At 43.0% G+C, this 17,636-nt stretch overlaps 2 protein-coding genes across 2 annotated transcripts in view; both read right to left on the bottom strand.

The window, feature by feature from the left end:
• The window catches only part of CRY1 (cryptochrome circadian regulator 1), a 510,254-nt gene that overhangs the window by 25,808 nt on the left and 466,810 nt on the right, over positions 1–17,636 (bottom strand). The gene's annotated exons all lie outside the window — the stretch shown is intronic.
• Positions 1–17,636, bottom strand: part of PWP1 (PWP1 homolog, endonuclein) — a 41,994-nt gene that overhangs the window by 8,246 nt on the left and 16,112 nt on the right. Inside the window, exons 7-11 of the mRNA XM_074941224.1 lie at positions 16,643–16,773; positions 15,608–15,681; positions 8,395–8,491; positions 4,819–4,880; positions 337–448 (exon numbers count right to left, since the gene is read on the bottom strand). Coding sequence (XP_074797325.1) covers positions 337–448; positions 4,819–4,880; positions 8,395–8,491; positions 15,608–15,681; positions 16,643–16,773 — 476 coding nt within the window. The remainder of the gene's footprint in view (positions 1–336; positions 449–4,818; positions 4,881–8,394; positions 8,492–15,607; positions 15,682–16,642; positions 16,774–17,636) is intronic.

The following is a 17,636-nucleotide window of genomic DNA, read 5'->3' as shown; positions in this document are numbered from 1 at the left end:
ACAGGGCTGCAGCAGAGGAAAATCTACTTCAACCACTAGAAATTAACGAAACATGGCTAAGTCTCCAGGGTGATAAGGAAACAGCACAAATTGGCTGACTGATGGTGTAACAGCATACATGTGACAAAGATACCAAATTCATAAGTAATCAGCATTACTAATTATTGGCAGGTTATCAATCAAGGGCTATACACCTAAGGGGGAAAATGCTGGTAGCTCAACTCGGCCCATGAAATAGCAGTGACAACAACTGAACAGCTACACCCTTATCTTTGATTAGCAGGTAAAGTGCACCAATGACAGCCATAAGCGTGTGGTTATAGAATATATACTCACGAGGAAGTTACAAGGTGAAAAATGATTCCAAGTCACTCTCTCAACCTGTCCACTAAACCGCCAGATTCGATGGTTATCCTGTGGACTTCTGCAGTCATACAGGACAGCAGACCTAGAAGAAATCACATCAGAACATTTCATGAAGTTTGCTAGGTAATAATGATAAACCAATGTTCTCACTAATTTATTCATGAATTTTAATGAAAGCAGCTTCAAAACACAGGAAGCATTTAGGTTTTCAGATTGACTTTTGAAAAGCAAATAAAAGATGATGCTAAAGACGTAGAAAGGATTTATATTACGGACCAAGGTATTTCTCGAGGGTACAAGAGCCATTCTGTTGAGACTAAATGAGGCAGATAAATTCCAATACAATCACTACACAGGAAATACTATCACACGGGGGCCAGAATTATACACCAACATATCACTTCAATATGAACATACATAATTTCATTTTACTAGTTTCAAATAACCAGTTAGTTTGGAAATCAATTTATGAAAAATGCATCTTGTGTGTATTTTCAAATATGCTTTAAACAGGACATTAAGCTTTAGAAGTGGCTGGGGACATCCTATATTTAAGATGAGCAAGAGATGAGATGAGAATGAGCAGCTCATGTGGGACTCTGATAATTCTTGAGTTGAGCCCAATGGGGCAGAAACTCTTCAAGTGGCAGCAAGCATGCCAAAGTTGTTTGATGTTAATGAAAGGAGGCAGGGGTGAAAGTAAGGCCGAAGACTTACCAGTACGGGGGCCGGGGCTTCGGGCGGAAGGGGAGGGGCTGGGGGTCAGCGTCCGCCAGTCAGCTGTTCCACGCTGCCTGGCCCATGCCACCCAGGGCTCCAGCAACGATTTAAAAGGCCCGGGGCTTCGGACGCTGATGCGGTAGCAGCAGCAGCGGCCGGAGGGCCGGGCCCTTTTAAATTGCCAGCCCCAGGGCAGCTGCTCCTTCCCTCCCCCCCCCCCCCCCAACGGCAGGCAAAAGGGGCAACGACATTAAAGTGCTGTCACAGCAGCACTTTAAACACGGTCCTTTGCCGCAGCGGCGCTTTAAGGGACCCGGCAGGGCTGCCGACGGGGGGAGCAAAAGGGGCAGCGACGTTAAAGTCGCAGCAGCACTTTAAAGTCAGCTGGGTACGGGGCAGTACTGGCAGACACTTTTTACCCGTACACCGTACTGGCCCATACCGGCTTACTTTCACCCCTGAAAGGAAGAAAGAGACACCATAGCTTCAGAAACCTCTTCAACTCAGTTAATATCCCCAATATAATCTTGTAGTTTAAAAGCAAAAACATAAAGCCCAAACACTGATCTGAAAGCCTCATGTCTTCCATCCCGCAGCAGAAAAGCACATTTGTTGCCATAGCATAGCTTTTAATAGATTTCCTTGACTTATGTCATGAAAGCTCATTTCAATAAACATTTCTTTCTCAGACATCCTTCAAAAGCCTTCAACTACTTCTAGGTCACAGGATACTTCAAGGAAATCAGTACCATGGTTTACGGGTGCTTATGACATTGGAGGACTAGCTGCAGACGACTTGGAGAAGTCTGCCCTGGCAAAAAAAGGGAAACTGGGCATAGGAGTAGACTCAAAACCATCCCAGAGGCCATCTAAATATTTTAAGAGACTCTACCAGATTTCTAAGATAAGCTAAATGCAGCAAATGAAAAGGTGTGACTGCCTTGGATACATTTTTAACTGTGGCAATGTGAAGGGAAAAACATTAAAAACTAGAACAGAAATTTGACAGGAAAGAGTAGTTATGGAATGAAATAATGGTGGGTACCATCAATCAGATAAAATTACTCCCCTCTCAGACAAATATGAGAACAGGTAGTATATATCCTTCTGAAGTACCCAAATGCAAGCTTTGGAAACAAAGACCTGCTAAGAGAATACCTAAATAAATAAATGAAACAGGATGACTGGTATTTAAGCAGAGAACAACACGCAGGAAGTATAGCTAAGAAACAACGAAGCGACTATACACCAAAGCTGGAATCTCTGTATTCCCCATGAACACTTTGTCCCTTTATATATTACACACAGACACACACAACTACGTTAAAAGAACATTATTACGGTCACAAAGTCAAGCACTCAAAAGTTAGGAAATGAGGAAAGGGTCGGAAATGGCAGAATGCCTGTGCCACCTTAATTCAGCCCTCTTGTGAGCACATATTAGGATACAGTCTTTAATGACATGATCACATCCTATTTTTTCCACAGGACCCCTGCGCCTTATGCAGTGCATAAAATGGACGAGCAACTGCTCAATATTTTGTCTTCTCACTGTGCAGCATGTGGCCCCAGGCCTTATTTACTACACACTATTCAACCCCTGCTCCAAAGAGAGAATCTCCTCAGTGGCTTTTCTATAGTGCTCATCACTATAGTATTGGAGTGCCTCACAAACATTAATCTAGCTTCACAACACCTCTGTGAAGGGATATTATCCCAGTTTTACAGATGGAGAAGTGAGGAACAGAAATTAATATCAAAAACATCTACTAATTCTGGGTGCTCTATTTGAGACATATAGAACCTGATTTTTCAGAATAGTTAACATTATATAGCACTTAAGTTCAAAGCACAGCTCCGACTGACTATAATTGCAGCTGGGCATGCTCAGCACTTCTGCAAATCAGACCCTAGGGTCTCTAGTTTGGAATCCACAAAATGAGGAACATACAGTGAGTGGCAATCTGTGAAAAATCTGGCTTAAGTGACTTGCCCAAGATCACAAGGAACTCACGCATGGACAGAATCCCATTCCCCAGGGCAGCATTCAACCTGAGACCATCTTTTCTCTTCCTGCAGTTCCCTGCTTCATTTACTACACACCTCTCCACTTCTGCAAGAAATGAAACAGGCATCCTGCAGACAAAAGTCTCTTTCACTACAAAACCCCAGTTCATTCCCAGATCAGGTCCATCTCAAGTACCAAGTCAGGCAGGCATCCTGTGGAAAAAATAGCATGTGATCGTATAATTGAAGACTGCACCATAACGCAGACACACAGGGGAGCCAAACTTAGGCTGCACAGGCAACCTTCATTCTAGCATTTCTGAACTTTTGAGTGCTTTACTTTTCAACTTTAATAAAGGCCTTTTTATGCAGTTCTGTGTAATTTCCTACGTTTAAAGAAAAAGGGGAACTAAAACCACCCAATTTCCATCATGTGGTACTGCACTGACAGACATGGCTCATCGTCAGGGTTGGAACCCTTAGCTCCACTGCAGACACATCTGCCACTTGAGCTAACAGTAACTGCTAATTATAGGTTGCCATCCTCTATGTGGACCACACTAGAGGGGGATGGGACACTTTGCAGCGTATCTGCTGACCAACGAGGAATGTTGACACTCAGGAATCTTGGGTTCCATTTCAAGCTCTGGAAAAAAGTCTGCTCTAGGGAGCACAGACTTCTGCTCATTTCCCCCAAACATGACCCCTTTAGCCCCATCCTCTCCAACCTGTCCCTAATTCCAATTCTGTCTCTGTTCCAGTCCCTATCTCCATTCCTCAGGCTTCTCATCCTAGTCCCAGTCACCTTGCCCAGCAAGCCCTATCCTCACCATTCCACATACACCATCCCAGCCACTGTCCACACCCATTCCCAGTTCCACTCCTCCTGGCTCCTTAGCCAATCTGTCACTCTCATGCCTCCCGTCACCTCCCCCAACCCACGTTCCCCTATATCCCTCTCCTGGCTACTTGTTCCAGCCCCTTTGTCCAGCCATTCCCAGTTCTCCCTCTGCACCCCAGCTCCCCATTAGATCCGTTCTCCCCTCACCACATCTCCTTCCCTCCAACCCACTAGCTCCAAGTTTGCTTGCCCTGATAGTCCCCAGACTCAGCCCTCTCCCCCCAACCTCCCACAGGTCTCGTTAACCTAATCTACACCTCTCATAGGTCTGGTTTGTATCCCTTCTTCATTCAAATCAGCCTACTTCCTCATCTGTGCTACCTAGGCCCAGTGGAGAGAGGAACAGTAAGAGCACAGAAGTCTCTACTGAGCATGGGTGAACTGCAATTTGTCAAAGGCTTCTAAATTGACCAAATTTAGGCTGTTTTTCATGGGAATGAAGAAATGCACCGTCCTGAGACAAAGGCCACCACCTTCTGCCAAACTTCAAGTACCTGCTCCAAAGCATGGGATTGCTAGAGCTTTACAAAGAAAATGTAGCCAGGATTTTTATTTATTTATTTATTTTACAGGGGAAAACATTTTCCCCTAACCTCATTTTTGGAAGCAGCCAAAGCATTCTGGCGGAATTAATAAATTAAAAATTAGCATGAGGCAGACACCTGGCATGGAAAACTTCATCTCAAACAGTTAAAAATTTGGCAAAAAGTTATAAGCTATTGAAAATTAGGTTTTATAATAGGAAGTATCCAGCAACCTGAATACAAGATGGTGCTACCAGACCCACCTACAATAGTGCAAAAAGCAAATATTTCCCCACTTACTTATCATAAGATCCAGAAACAAGGGTCTGTGTTTCAAATGGATGAAATTGTAACGTCTGGACCTAATAAGGACATTGAAAGTTTTAGAAACACACATTGGGATTTAAAATACATACAGGACATCTGTTTCAGTCAGTGTCATGTAGGATAAGGTACAGCACTATTCCCTATAACTCTGGTATACTTGTTGGTACTCAAGACCTTTTCATAGAGCAGAGTATGCATCTAGCAAGATAGAGGACGTTCATTTTAGATTTCCAAGAGGACCTCACCAGAGGTGAAACTAGAGGTGTTCCCTCTTTTGCCAAAAATCTTCAAAAAATAAGCTGGGGTGGGTAAAAAAAAAAATCTGCTTCCAGTTGGACAAAAACAACTGTATAACTATGCATGCAGGAGCAAAGAAAAAAACAAGTACATGAGAAGTTTGCCAAGAGCAGTGATCTACGTTGACTAGATGATTGAGATTGTAATTAAAATGTGAAAATTATTAATATAAAGAGCTAAGTATTTCTAAAGCACCTGTCATCATAATATCTAGGTGCCATATATTAAAACCAGGGCTGTCAAGCAATTAACAAGATTAATCGCACTGTTAAACAATAATAGAATACCATTTATTTAAGTATTTTTGGATGCTTTCTACATTTTCAAATATACTGATTTCAATTACAGCACAGAATACATAGCATACAGTGCTCACTTTATATTTATTTTTATTACAAATATTTGCACTGTAAAAAACAAAAGAAATAGTATTTTTCAATTCACCTAATACAAACTTTTTTTCTGGCGACTCAGTTGAAGAAAATTGTTGATGCCTGTGATGCAACAGAGCTGGGGATGAGGGATTTAGGGTGTGGGAGGGGCTCATGGCTGAGGCAGAGGGTTGGGGTGTGAGGGCTGCGGGATGGGGCCAGGAATGAGAGGTTCAGGATGTGGGAGGGGGCTCAGGGCTGGGGTGCAGGAGGGGGTCAGGGCTCTGGGCTGGGGGTACAGGCTCTGGGGTGGGGCCGAGGATGAGGGTTTCGGGGTGCAGGAAGGGGCTCTGGGTTGGGGGGGGGCTCAGGTCTGGGGCAGGGGATTGGGCCATGGGCTTACCTCGGGCAGCTCCCGGTCAGCGGTGCAGTGGGGGTGCTAAGCCAGGCTTCCTGCCTGTTCTGGCACTGCAGACCACACTGCGCCCCAGAAGCGGCGAGCAGCAGGTCCGGCTCCTAGGTAGGAGGTACGCAAGTGGCTCCGTGCGGCTCTCGCCCGCAGGCGCCACCCTCCACCCCCATTGGCCAGGAGCTGGTCCTCAGAGCGGGGGCAGACCTGCTGCTGGCCACTTCCCTACCTGTTCCGACACCACGCTGTGCCCCGGACTAGCTTGTCTTAGGTGGGTAGCACTGCCAACGGGACTTTTAACAGCCTGGTCGGCGGTACTGACCAGAATCACCGCGACCCAGTGCCTTACATTCCATGACCCAGCACTTGGTTGCAACCTGTAGTTTGAAAATACAAACACAGAAATATTTACCAAAAAACTGCATTCAAAACAATGTAAATCTTTAGAGCCTTCAAGTCCACTCAGTCCTGCTTCAGCCAATCGCTCAGACAAACAAGTTTGGTTACAATTTGCAGGAGATAATGCTGCCCGCTTCTTGTTTACAATGTCACCGGAAAGTGAGAGCAGGCGGCCACATGGCACTGTTGTAGCCAGTATCGCAAGATATTTACGTGCCAGAGGCACTAAAGATTCGTATGTCCCTTCATGCTTCAACCACCATTCCAGGGGACAGGTGTCCATGCTGATAACAGGTTCTGCTCGACCAACGCATGTTCATTTTCATCATCTGAGTCAGATGCCACAAGCAAAAGGTTGATTTTATTTTTTGGTGGTTTGAGTTCTGTAGTTTTTGCATCCGAGTGTTGCTCTTTTAAGACATCTGAAAGCATGCTCCACACCTCATCCCTCTCGGATTTTGGAAGGTACTTCAGATTCTTAAGCCTTGGGTTGAGTGCTGTAGCTACCTTTAGAAATCTCACATTGGTACCTGCTTTGCATTTTGTCAAATCTGCTGTGAAAGTGTTCTTAAAATGAATAACATGATGGGTCATCATCCGAGACTGCTATAATATGAAATATATGGCAGAATGCAGGTAAAATAGAACAGGAGACATACAATTCTCCCCCCAAGGAGTTCAGTCACAAATTTAATTAACGCATTATTTTTTTAAACAAGCATCATCAGCATGGAAGCACGTTCTCTGGAATGATGGCCGAAGCATGAAGGGGCATACGAATGGTTAGCATATCTGGCACGTAAATACCGGTGACACCGGCTACAACAGTGCCATGCGAATGGCTCTTCTCACTTTCAGATGACGTAAATAAGAAGCAGGCAACAGTATCTCCTGTAAATGTACATAAACTTGTTTGGCTTAGCGATTGGCTGAACAAGAAGTAGAACTGAGTGGACTTGTAAGCGCTAAAGTTTTACATTGTTTTGTTTTTGAGTGCAGTTATCTAACAAAAAAAAATCTACATTTATAAATTACACTTTCACGATAAAGAGATTGCACTACAGTACTTGTATGAGGTGAACTGAAAAATACTATTTCTTTCATTTATCATTTTTACAGTGCAAATATTTGTAATAAAAATAATATAAAGTGAGCACTGTATACTTTGTATTCTGTGTTGTAATAGAAATCAAGAAATTTTAAAATGCAGAAAAACATGCAAAATATTTAATAAATTTCAATTGGTATTCCATTGTTTAACAGTGCGATTAATCATGATAAATTTTTTTGAGTTAATCGCGTGAGTTAACTGCGATTAATTGACAGCCCTAATTAAAACATACCTGGGCTAGAAACATTGTTACCATTACTCATTGTCCTATAAAGGAACTATTGACAATCTAACCCAGGGGTAGGCAACTTATAGCACACGTGCCAAAGGCGGCATGCAAGCTGATTTTCAGTGGCACTCACACTGCCCGGGTCCTGGCCGCCAGTCCAGGGGGCTCTGCATTTTAAATTTAATTTTAAATGAAGCTTCTTAAACATTTTAAAAACCGTATTTACTTTACAACAATAGTTTAGTTATATATTATAGACTTATAGAAAAAGACCTTCTAAAAACATTAAAATGTATTACTGGCATGCGAAACCTTAAGTTAGAGTGAATAAATGAAGACTTGGCACACCACTTCTGAAAGGTTGCTGACCCCTGATCTAACCCATTTTTTCAGGTCTATTCTTCTGTCACTTATGACAGCACTTTTAGGCTTCTCCTTGTCTTAAAACAGTCATGGGGTTACATTTAAATGAAAAGCATTTTAAGATGCCCTAAAAATCTGAGTTAAATATTCCCTCTAACTTTCCAAAGGATAAAACAAATTAGATTTTGACAGAGCCTAAATAGTGTAATCCACAAAAGTGATTCGCTCAGAAAATTATGAACGTTTGACATGGTGGTTATAACCAAAGCAGTTTTGCAACATTAGAGTTTGCCACTAACCTTTCAATGTAATAAGTTGCAGTTTGTTTTCTATATTTTACAACAGAAGAAATATAACAATATCCACATACCTTGTCCATATGTAAAGTAAGGTTTGCTGCCGGTTTACCCACGGACATATCCCACAGAATTACAGTGCTGTCAGCTGAGGCACTTGCTAACACATTTCTAACAACATACAAAAGCAAAAGCTTTAGACATTTACATACATGTGAACAAATAGTGGCCCTAGGTCATAAATACACAGACTGATTCTGATCTCAAGTAAGCCCAGGTCTACAGCCTACAACCTTCAAGCATAAAAGATAATCTGGCAGAAGAACAACACATTCGGTATTTAATGGCAATATGTTACATATTTCTGAACAGAAAATCTAGTATTGTACGGAAGGGCTATACCTTTAGTTTACTGCTCATACAGTTGTGTTTCTCTCCCCCAGCCCCCCAACCTAAAAATATTCTCCTGTCAATTATATGGTACCAGTGATATAACCAAGAAATCTGAGGACTTATTCCTTTCTGGACATTTTAAGATGGGGTTCTTAAATATGAGCTACACAGTATAGATTTGAATATTGTATCGACATAGCTAAGAGACAAACAAACCCATTTGTGGCAAGTATTTTCCTCTTCAGACTCTCCACTAACTAAATAGTCCAAACCTGCAACTCTCTCCTTACAATGTGTATGATAATCAAGGTGGGCCATTTAGGAGCGATCACTTTAGATAAGCTATTACCAGCAGGAGAGTGGGGTGGGGGGAGAGAAAACCTTTTGTAGTGATAAACACCCATTTTTTCATGGTCTGTGTGTATAAAAACATCTTCTGTATTTTCCACAGTATGCATCCGATGAAGTGAGCTGTAGCTCACGAAAGCTTATGCTCAAATAAACTGGTTAGTCGCTAAGGTGCCACAAGTACTCCTTTTCTTTTTGCGAATACAGACTAACACGGCTGTTACTCTGAAACCTGTTACTCTGACAAGTCATCCTACTGAAGTTAAAGGAGCTACCTGCATGGTTTTTACATTTGGGCCCTCGTTTCATATTTAAAAATTAATGATGGTAAGGGCTGTAAATACAGAGATAAGAACTTTAATCAGACAAAGCCCAAGCAGCAGTGTCAGAGATTTATTAAATGCACAACAAAAATCACCCTTATTTGTCTAAAGGTGTTAGATTTTATAATTTAACACTGTCTGAAGCCTTCCCCTGCTTTCCATATTAGAATGAAGGTCTTGACTGAAAGACATCTGACATTCCTCCAAAACACTGTTCCCCCAAAGCGACGCCACAGAGGGGAAATTTACAAAAGTCACCGTGCAGATTACAAGGACATTTTACAAATAATGCCAGTGAGGCCCTTCAGCCAGAAAGCGATTTGTAGGCAGCTGTCATAGCTTGTCTTACTTTTTAAAATGCAATTAAAAATGCTGCACTAAGACTGCTCTTTGAGTTCTTGACTTGCACCCAACCTTTGCATTTTAGGATTAGTTTTTCCTGCAACATCCACTGGTGTCAGCAAGGTTATATTACTCAGTACACTACAGAACCAGGAATGCCAATCACTTATTCAGCTTCGTACAGGGGCTTAATATTATACAGGGTCACACAAATTACTCCTACAAAGACCAGCTGCTTTTAGTCATCATGACATTGACTTTCTAGTTACACACTGCTGGTGTTAGCCATGATAAAGGCTGAAAGATTGCACACAAACTGTGTACCATTCACTGATCCATCACTAAATCATTTCTTACATTCACATTAGTCATCTGACACATTCTTTTTGCAGTAGACAACATGTGGCCAATTAACATCTAATAATTTCTTGTATGTTCAGTGAATATCTACAGGAGAATTTTTTCATCTGTAATATCCGGATAAAACCAGGAGTTTTCAGAGGAGATTGCTGACAGCTGCTGAAAACGAGGATGCAGAACTGTAAAGTGTATCCTCAGAGAGAGTTAACAGCAGTAGGAAAAGATCATACCGTATCTAATGGAAAAGCCATTTACAAGACCCTTGCTGAGGATCCTGTACTAACTGTTATTGAAAAAACAACCTAGGTGATAGAAAGAAGGGGTTAATCACCTTGTGCAGCAACTGCGGTTCTTTGAGATGTGAGTGCTTAGGGGTGCTCCACTTCAGGTGCGCATGTGCCTCTTGAGCCCTTGATCAGAGATTTTCAGTTAGTAGTGCCCATTCGACCTGTGCACATGCCCTATGTCTCCTCGTGCTGGATACCAAGGCTATATAGGGTATGCGGGCAAAGTGCCCTCAATTCCTTCTCCACCCAAACGCCCCCTAAGGAACAGTCTGAAGCAGATGGGAAGGAAAGCGGGTAGTGGAGCACCCACAGGGACAGGCATCTTGAAGAACTGCTGTTATTGCACAAAGTGAGTAATCTCATCTTCTTCTTCCAGTAGTGTCCTGATGTTTGCTCCACTTCTGGTGGCTTCCGAACAGTTTCCCCTGATGGAGGAGGGAGCTTCAGCATAGAATCCCATGCTGCAAACAGCACTGCAGACCCAAATGCTGCATTGAATCTGACAGCTGGGATCAGAGCGCAACATTTTGAAAACATATGCATTGAAGCCCATGCAGCAGCCCTACATATTTCAGATACTGGTACATTCTTCGGTAATGCCATAGCTATTTATTGCCTGTGATCTGGTTGAACATGCTATCACCCTTGGGGTGGGGTGGGGGAGGGGGGAAGCATCATAACAAGTGACAATACATCCAGATAGCCACCTCGACAGTGTCTGAGTAGAAATCGAGAACCCTGTGGATCTATTCGTGAAAGAAATGAAGAGCTTAGGTGATTTCCTATATTACTGGGTTCTATACAAGTAGAAGGCTAATGCCCTTCTAACATACAGGATATGTAAACAGGATTCCTATAGAGAACCATGTGGCTTCAGCAAAAATACTGGTAGATGAATGGACTGATTAAGGAAGAGCTCCGATAGAATCTTAGGTAAGAATTTAGGGTATGGATGTAAAGAGACCTTGTCCTTAAAGAACACCGTAAGTGGTATGGGTAGGGAGGTGATCTGCCATTAGGGCTCCAACATCCACAACACTACGGGCTGATATGATAGCTACTAAAAAGTTCATCTTTATAGATAAATGCAACAGACAACAGGTTGCCATTGGTTCTAATGGAGGTTCATAAGGTAACTGAGTATCAGGTTGAGGTCCCAGGTTGGGACAGGGTTTCTAATCTGCAGATAGGGAGTCTCCAGACCCTTACTACACCTAGACAATACTAGATGAGCAAATATGGAGCATCCTTCTACTGGAGGATGAAAGGTTGATATTACAGCCAAATGGAACTTAAACTGAACTAATGGATAATCCCAATTTCTTTAGACCCAACATGTAAACCAGGATGACAAAGTGGCACCAAATCAGGCTGGAGGCAGCAATGCCAATAGAAGAATCTCTTCCATTTCTGCAGGTAAGTAATGTGGGTTGATCTCTTTCAGTAAGACCTGCTGTACTTCTATAGAGCAGGAGGATTCTAACCCCGTAAACCATCCAGGAGCCACGCCATGAGGCAGAGAACCACTAGAGTGGGATGAAGCACACAACCCACTTCCTGTGATAGGAAATGAGGAACGGTCAGGAGCTTGAATGATGGTTGGACACAGGTAAGCAGGTAAGGGTACAAAACTTGTGTCAGCCAGGTTGCTACTAGAAGGATAAATCTGGCTCTGTCCTGTCTGATCTTGTTCCTCACTCTTAGTATCAGTAGTGCTGGAGGAAACACAAGGAAGAAGAATGGCATCTCCCAAGGACTGGTAGCCCAAACCCCATCTTGAGCAGAAAAGAGGACACTTCCTGTTCCTGGAACTCTAGAAGCCCCCATCTTTGGAATATAATATGGAGAACTTTGGTGTTTAGCTCCCATCATAATCCTGTGAGAAGCGTCTGCTGAAGATATCAGGTGTGGTGTTCTGAATACCTGTGAGGTAGACTGCTGAAATTTGCATCTGATGAGCTATGCACAAATCCCAGTTTCATAGCTTCAGTGCAAGAGAGAAGATCTCGCTCCTCCCTGCCTGTTAATAAAAAAACATGCAGGATACATTGTCCATCATGACCCTAGACTGATTTGCCCCAATGAGGGGTAAGATATGAAGGCAACTGTTCCTGACAGCCCTGAGCTTTGACATATTGATGTGGAGACTGGTTTCTTGAGTTGTCCATCTGTCCTAAGTTGCGACGGTACTGAGGTGTGCTCCCCACCCAACCATGATGGGGGCTGGGCGATAGAAAGGAACACCTGCACAGATGTTGAGTTGATCCTTCCACCAGTCTAAGGAGTTCCTTATCTGTCTGTCCAAGGTGCGTCTGACTGGAGAACAGGTTGTTCCGAGCCAACCCTGAAAGCAGCAGAAATGTAACCTTTTGTGACCGGTCACGAAGATGCAAACTGCCATGTGTTCCAGGAGTTGAACTCAGTTCCTTATTGTGGTTCAAGGGCTCCCCTGAATTGCCCATACCAAATCTGACATGGTTATGAATCTGTCAAAAGGAAGATAGGCTCTGGTTGCCAACAAGTCCAAATATGCCCCTATAAACTGTCTTCTGTACTGGGGCTAATGTGGACTTTTTACATTCAGCTGCAGACCCAACTCCTGGAACAGGGCAAGGGCTGTCTGGGAGGAAGATAGCACTGCTTCGTAAGAACGGCCCTTGAGTAGCCAGTCGTTAAGGTGCAGGAAGACTAGGATTGCTTCTTGTCAGAGGTAAGCAGCTACCACTGCCAGGACTTTGGAGAACACTCTGGGGGACAAGGAAAGACCAAACTGAAAAACTTGGTATTGGAAATGATCCTGTCCTATAATGAAGCACATATATTTCTTGTGTGATAGGTGTATTGTTATAGGGAAATAAGCATCTTGCACGTTGAGGGCCAGAAACCAAACCCCCTTCTCTAATGAAGGAATTACAGCTGCCCAAGCCACCATCCTGAATTTCTGAACTTCTTTAGACGTTTTAGATTTAAGATCGGTCTCCACCCTCCGTTCTCTTTTTGGCACAAGGAAATACTTTGAGTAAAATCCCTCGTCTTGTGAGGAGGAGGAACTAGCTCTACTCTGCTATTCAAAGGAGAGAGTTCACTTCTTGTCTAAATAAAAGCTCATGAGAGGGATCCCTGAAGAGGAACAGGGAAGGGGAGTGGAAGGGAGGGAGGGAGTGACGTAAAATGGATGGTATAGCCCAATGTTATGACCTCTACAACCCAAATGTCTGTAGTGACCTGCTCCAAGCACGTTGGAAATGGGCAAGGTAGTCTCCAGACAGGGAGGTGGGCTAATGGGTACTGCAGTAAATTTAGTTGGAGGATTTGAACCCTTGACCAACCCAACAAAACTACTGATTCAAAACTGGCTGGGTGGGCAGGGAGAGTGGTTGGGCAGCCCTCTTTCCTCTGAAATCTCTCTCTCTTTCTGGTGGATCTCTGGAACCCAAAAAACTAAGAATAGATGCAACCTCTGTGACCTACGAAACCTTTTCTTTATTTATTTATTTTATATATGCCAGTGATCATAAAGTAGCCCTAGAGTCCTTCAGAGTGTGCAAAGACTCATCCGTGGTTTCAGAGAACAGTTTACAAGCATCAAAGTGGAAGCCCTCCATGATGTTCTGGAGTCTCTCAGAAACCCCGAGAGATGGGACTATGATGCCCTGTGCATAACCACCACTGTGGAGATGGACCTGGCAGCAGCATCCATAGCATCAAACGATACTTGAACAGTTCTGTCCACCAATTGGCCCACAGATGGACTGAAATTGCTCCCTATGTTCTTGGGGCAGATGTTCAATAAAAGCCATGAATCTGTTATAGTTTGTAAAATTATATTTGGCCATGACAACCTGATAATTTGCAATCCTGAATTGCAGGGTTGCCAATGAATAGGTTTTTCACCCAAAGAGATCCAGTTTTTTTTGGTCCTTGTCATACACGATAGACTTACATAAGTACCTCTTTTTGGAAACCTTCCCTGAATTCTCCAAAAAGTCCTCCCTTTCTTAGAGAAAGCCTGTGCCAAGGTGGAAGGGGCACTGGATCGGTCCAGAGACCTGACTCAGAAGCTGGCCAAAGGCAGTGTTCCATCATTTAGCAGTTTGAGTTTAATCTGTCCGTTTTCCCTTATCCTGGACTCGAGGCCAAAGCAGACATTGCACTTCTAGAAGATGTGGGACTCTCCCAAGCAATGGATACACATATAGTGGCCGTCACTCATAGGTATAGCCTCTCAGCATTTGAAACCTAGCAAGCCAAGCATGCCCTGCTAGAGGAGAAAGAAGAGTAAAACAGTCCTCTCACTACTTATCTAAATAACTAAACTATAAAAACTCTCTCAAACACTAGAGAAATAGTGCAAGAGCAGAGGCACGCTCAAGGTAGACATGCTAAGGCTTCCTCTCAGGCCAAGGCAGCTGAGAAGGAATGGAGGGTGGATTAACCATGCACCCTTATATAGCCTCAGTATTGGGCACGAAGAGGCATAGGACACATGCGCAGGCCGAACTGACACGGTTAACTGAAAAACTTCAATCAAGTGCTCAAGAGGCGCATGCGCACCTGAAGTGAAGCCCCAAGAGGGACACTACTCAAAGAACTAATAAAGAAGCTGTTGTTCTTAAGCATAAGGGTCTGACTGCTCCCCTTTTGACAGCTTAACTGTGTGTTGCTCTGGCAGTGGGAAGCAAACCCTAAAGCTGGTGTAGCCAAGCAACAGAGGACTCCACCTGCCTAGTGTAATCCCAGGGAGATGGAGACATAATTCTATATCTGTGCTATAGTAGCTCCTTCATCACCTCTCCCTGCTTTCTGACTTCAGCACCAAGGGGAAGAGCCAGGAAAAAAGAGGGCATTGCCTGGGCTTCCCTGCACGTTAGCCACCCTGTCCATTGGAATTTGGCACAAATCAGAGCCACCTTTGGACAATTCTGATTTGTCCCATGGACCAAATGTCGCCAGGACTGCAGGAGCGCTGAGATGGCTAAAAGCCACCTTTGTTTTAGGTACAAATTTGAAAAATACAAATCACAAAAAAAAAAACACTTTTTAAAAAAAACTTGGAGACGGTCTCAATTTTCACTTGTGTAGAGTTCAAGTACTTTCCAGCTGGATTAACTTCTGCATTATGTTAAGCTGATCTTTAAGCAATAAAGTTATAGGTATGTGTAAATATTTCATACAAAAAGATGTACACTAATTTAGAGAGTTATCTGTATGTAATCATTCAAGTGTTCTTTTACCTGTTTTGTTTATTCCATGAAAGGTCAAGAACTGCATCAGTATGCCCATCCGGATTCCCTTCTGCAGATGAATTCTGCATACAGATACATTTTAAAGAGGTTTAAAAAAAGTTACAGCTTCCAGGAGAAATCATGTATTTCTTATTCATTAACGTACTGTTATATGCACAGATTAGGAACAGTGAGATAATTCAACATATTCCCACCTGCTGAAATCCTCTCTGTACAGAGCTGCCTCTGCAGCACCTCCTCTCAGCTTGCCTCTTCTCCCCTTTCTTCCCTTATCTGGCCAGCATGCAGCAATAGCTACTCCCTTTCGCCAGCTGGCACAGATTCAAACATTCACCAGTTGGGTCCCCAGTCTCCCTGCTCTCTCCCCGTGTTCTAGTTCCCACTCTGCCCCCTTCTCCTCAATCAACACTGATTCACCACCTCCTAATGCCTACCTTTTTTTTTAAGTTAGGAAATGAAAGGGTTAAGCTACAAAGAACATTGTTCTGAGTAAATGGGAGTCCTCCAGGATCCTTCCTCCTCCTATTTTTCTCTCCCCAACCCAGTAACCGTGAGAGAGATCTTCTAGATTTTTAAATTAATGAAATGCTACTGCAAACATTACTCATATGTCCAAACTTTTCAGCAGCAAATTACATAGAATCATTACCCTACTCCACTGGGCTTTTTACAATCTAAAGGTCTGAGGGGGTAAAAAAGTAAATCCTTTTCTCAATTACTCAGAAGAGTGGGCTCTTGAGCTGGATGATGTATAGATTAGCAGCTATTTGGACAGAGCCATGTTTATAGTTTCTGTGAACTGCCCAAACAATATCTTTCAGATGCAGTGTCTCTGGCAAAGGTAAATAAACCAGACCTTACACTTTAATTTAAAAAACAAAACAAAAACAAAAAACAAAAAAACAGAGATGCAAGTATCTGTGTGTATTACTGGGCTCATAACCTTACAAACAAAAGACAAAGACATGGTCCCTGCCTGCAGATTTTACAATCTAAATAGATCAGCAGACACACATTATTTACCTTCTTTCCCTTTTTCTTCTTCTTCTTTTCTTTTTTACTTCCAAGGGAAAAGACTGGCTCTAGAGAATCCACTATATCAAGGTCCCAGACTTCAATAACAGGGGTCATGTTACCCACTGCAACATAATTTCCTGCAGAAAAAAACCCAAATGCCAACTATAGTGTTGATTTAGATTAATATATGCAAAGAGTGTAAGGTGATACAACCAAGCTGTCTATTTCATTACTTATTTTAAATTAATGCCTATGTGCCCAGATTTCAGAGTAGCAGCCGTGTTAGTCTGTATTCGCAAAAAGGAGTACTTGTGGCACCTTAGAGACTAACCAATTTATTTGAGCATAAGCTTTCGTGAGCTACAGCTTATGAGCTCATGCTCAAATAAACTGGTTAGTCTCTAAGGTGCCACAAGTACTCCTCTTCTATGTGCCCAGAGTCTTTCAATGGCATATTTTTTACCAGTTGTACATGGTTAGTGTCCATTTAAAGATACATCAGCAGAAATTGCCTGCAAAAAGGCAGAGTTCTAGAGTTTAAGGCCAGAAAGGACCACTAGATCATCTTGTATGACCTCCTGTATAGCACATGCCGCTGCCACCACCACCCAGCACCCACACGCTAAACCCAACATCCGAAACGAGACCAAAGTATTACTGCCCAGGGAGATCAGACTATTATGTGCCACAGGCACAGAATAGGAGGGATCAAGGTGCACCAATACCAATGCCCTTGCAGTGGCAGGGAAACAATTAAGTGAGATAGACCAGATAATCCTTACAAGTGACGTGCACTCAGGCACTGCAAAGGAAGGTGAAAATCCCCCAACATCACTACCAATCTGACTTGAGAGAAAATTCTAAAGCTAGACTAAATCAGCTAGACCCTGAGTTTGTCAGCAAGAACTAGCCAGCCAAGCACCTCTGAGAGAGAGAGAGAGAGAGAGAGAGAATGAATGAATGAATGAATGGAGAATGCCACCTCAGAGCCCTAGCCCAG

The sequence above is a fragment of the Natator depressus genome, chromosome 1 (assembly GCF_965152275.1).
Source record: "Natator depressus isolate rNatDep1 chromosome 1, rNatDep2.hap1, whole genome shotgun sequence".
Classification (NCBI taxonomy): Eukaryota; Metazoa; Chordata; order Testudines; family Cheloniidae; genus Natator; species Natator depressus.
This window is presented reverse-complemented; position numbering and strand designations above follow the sequence as displayed.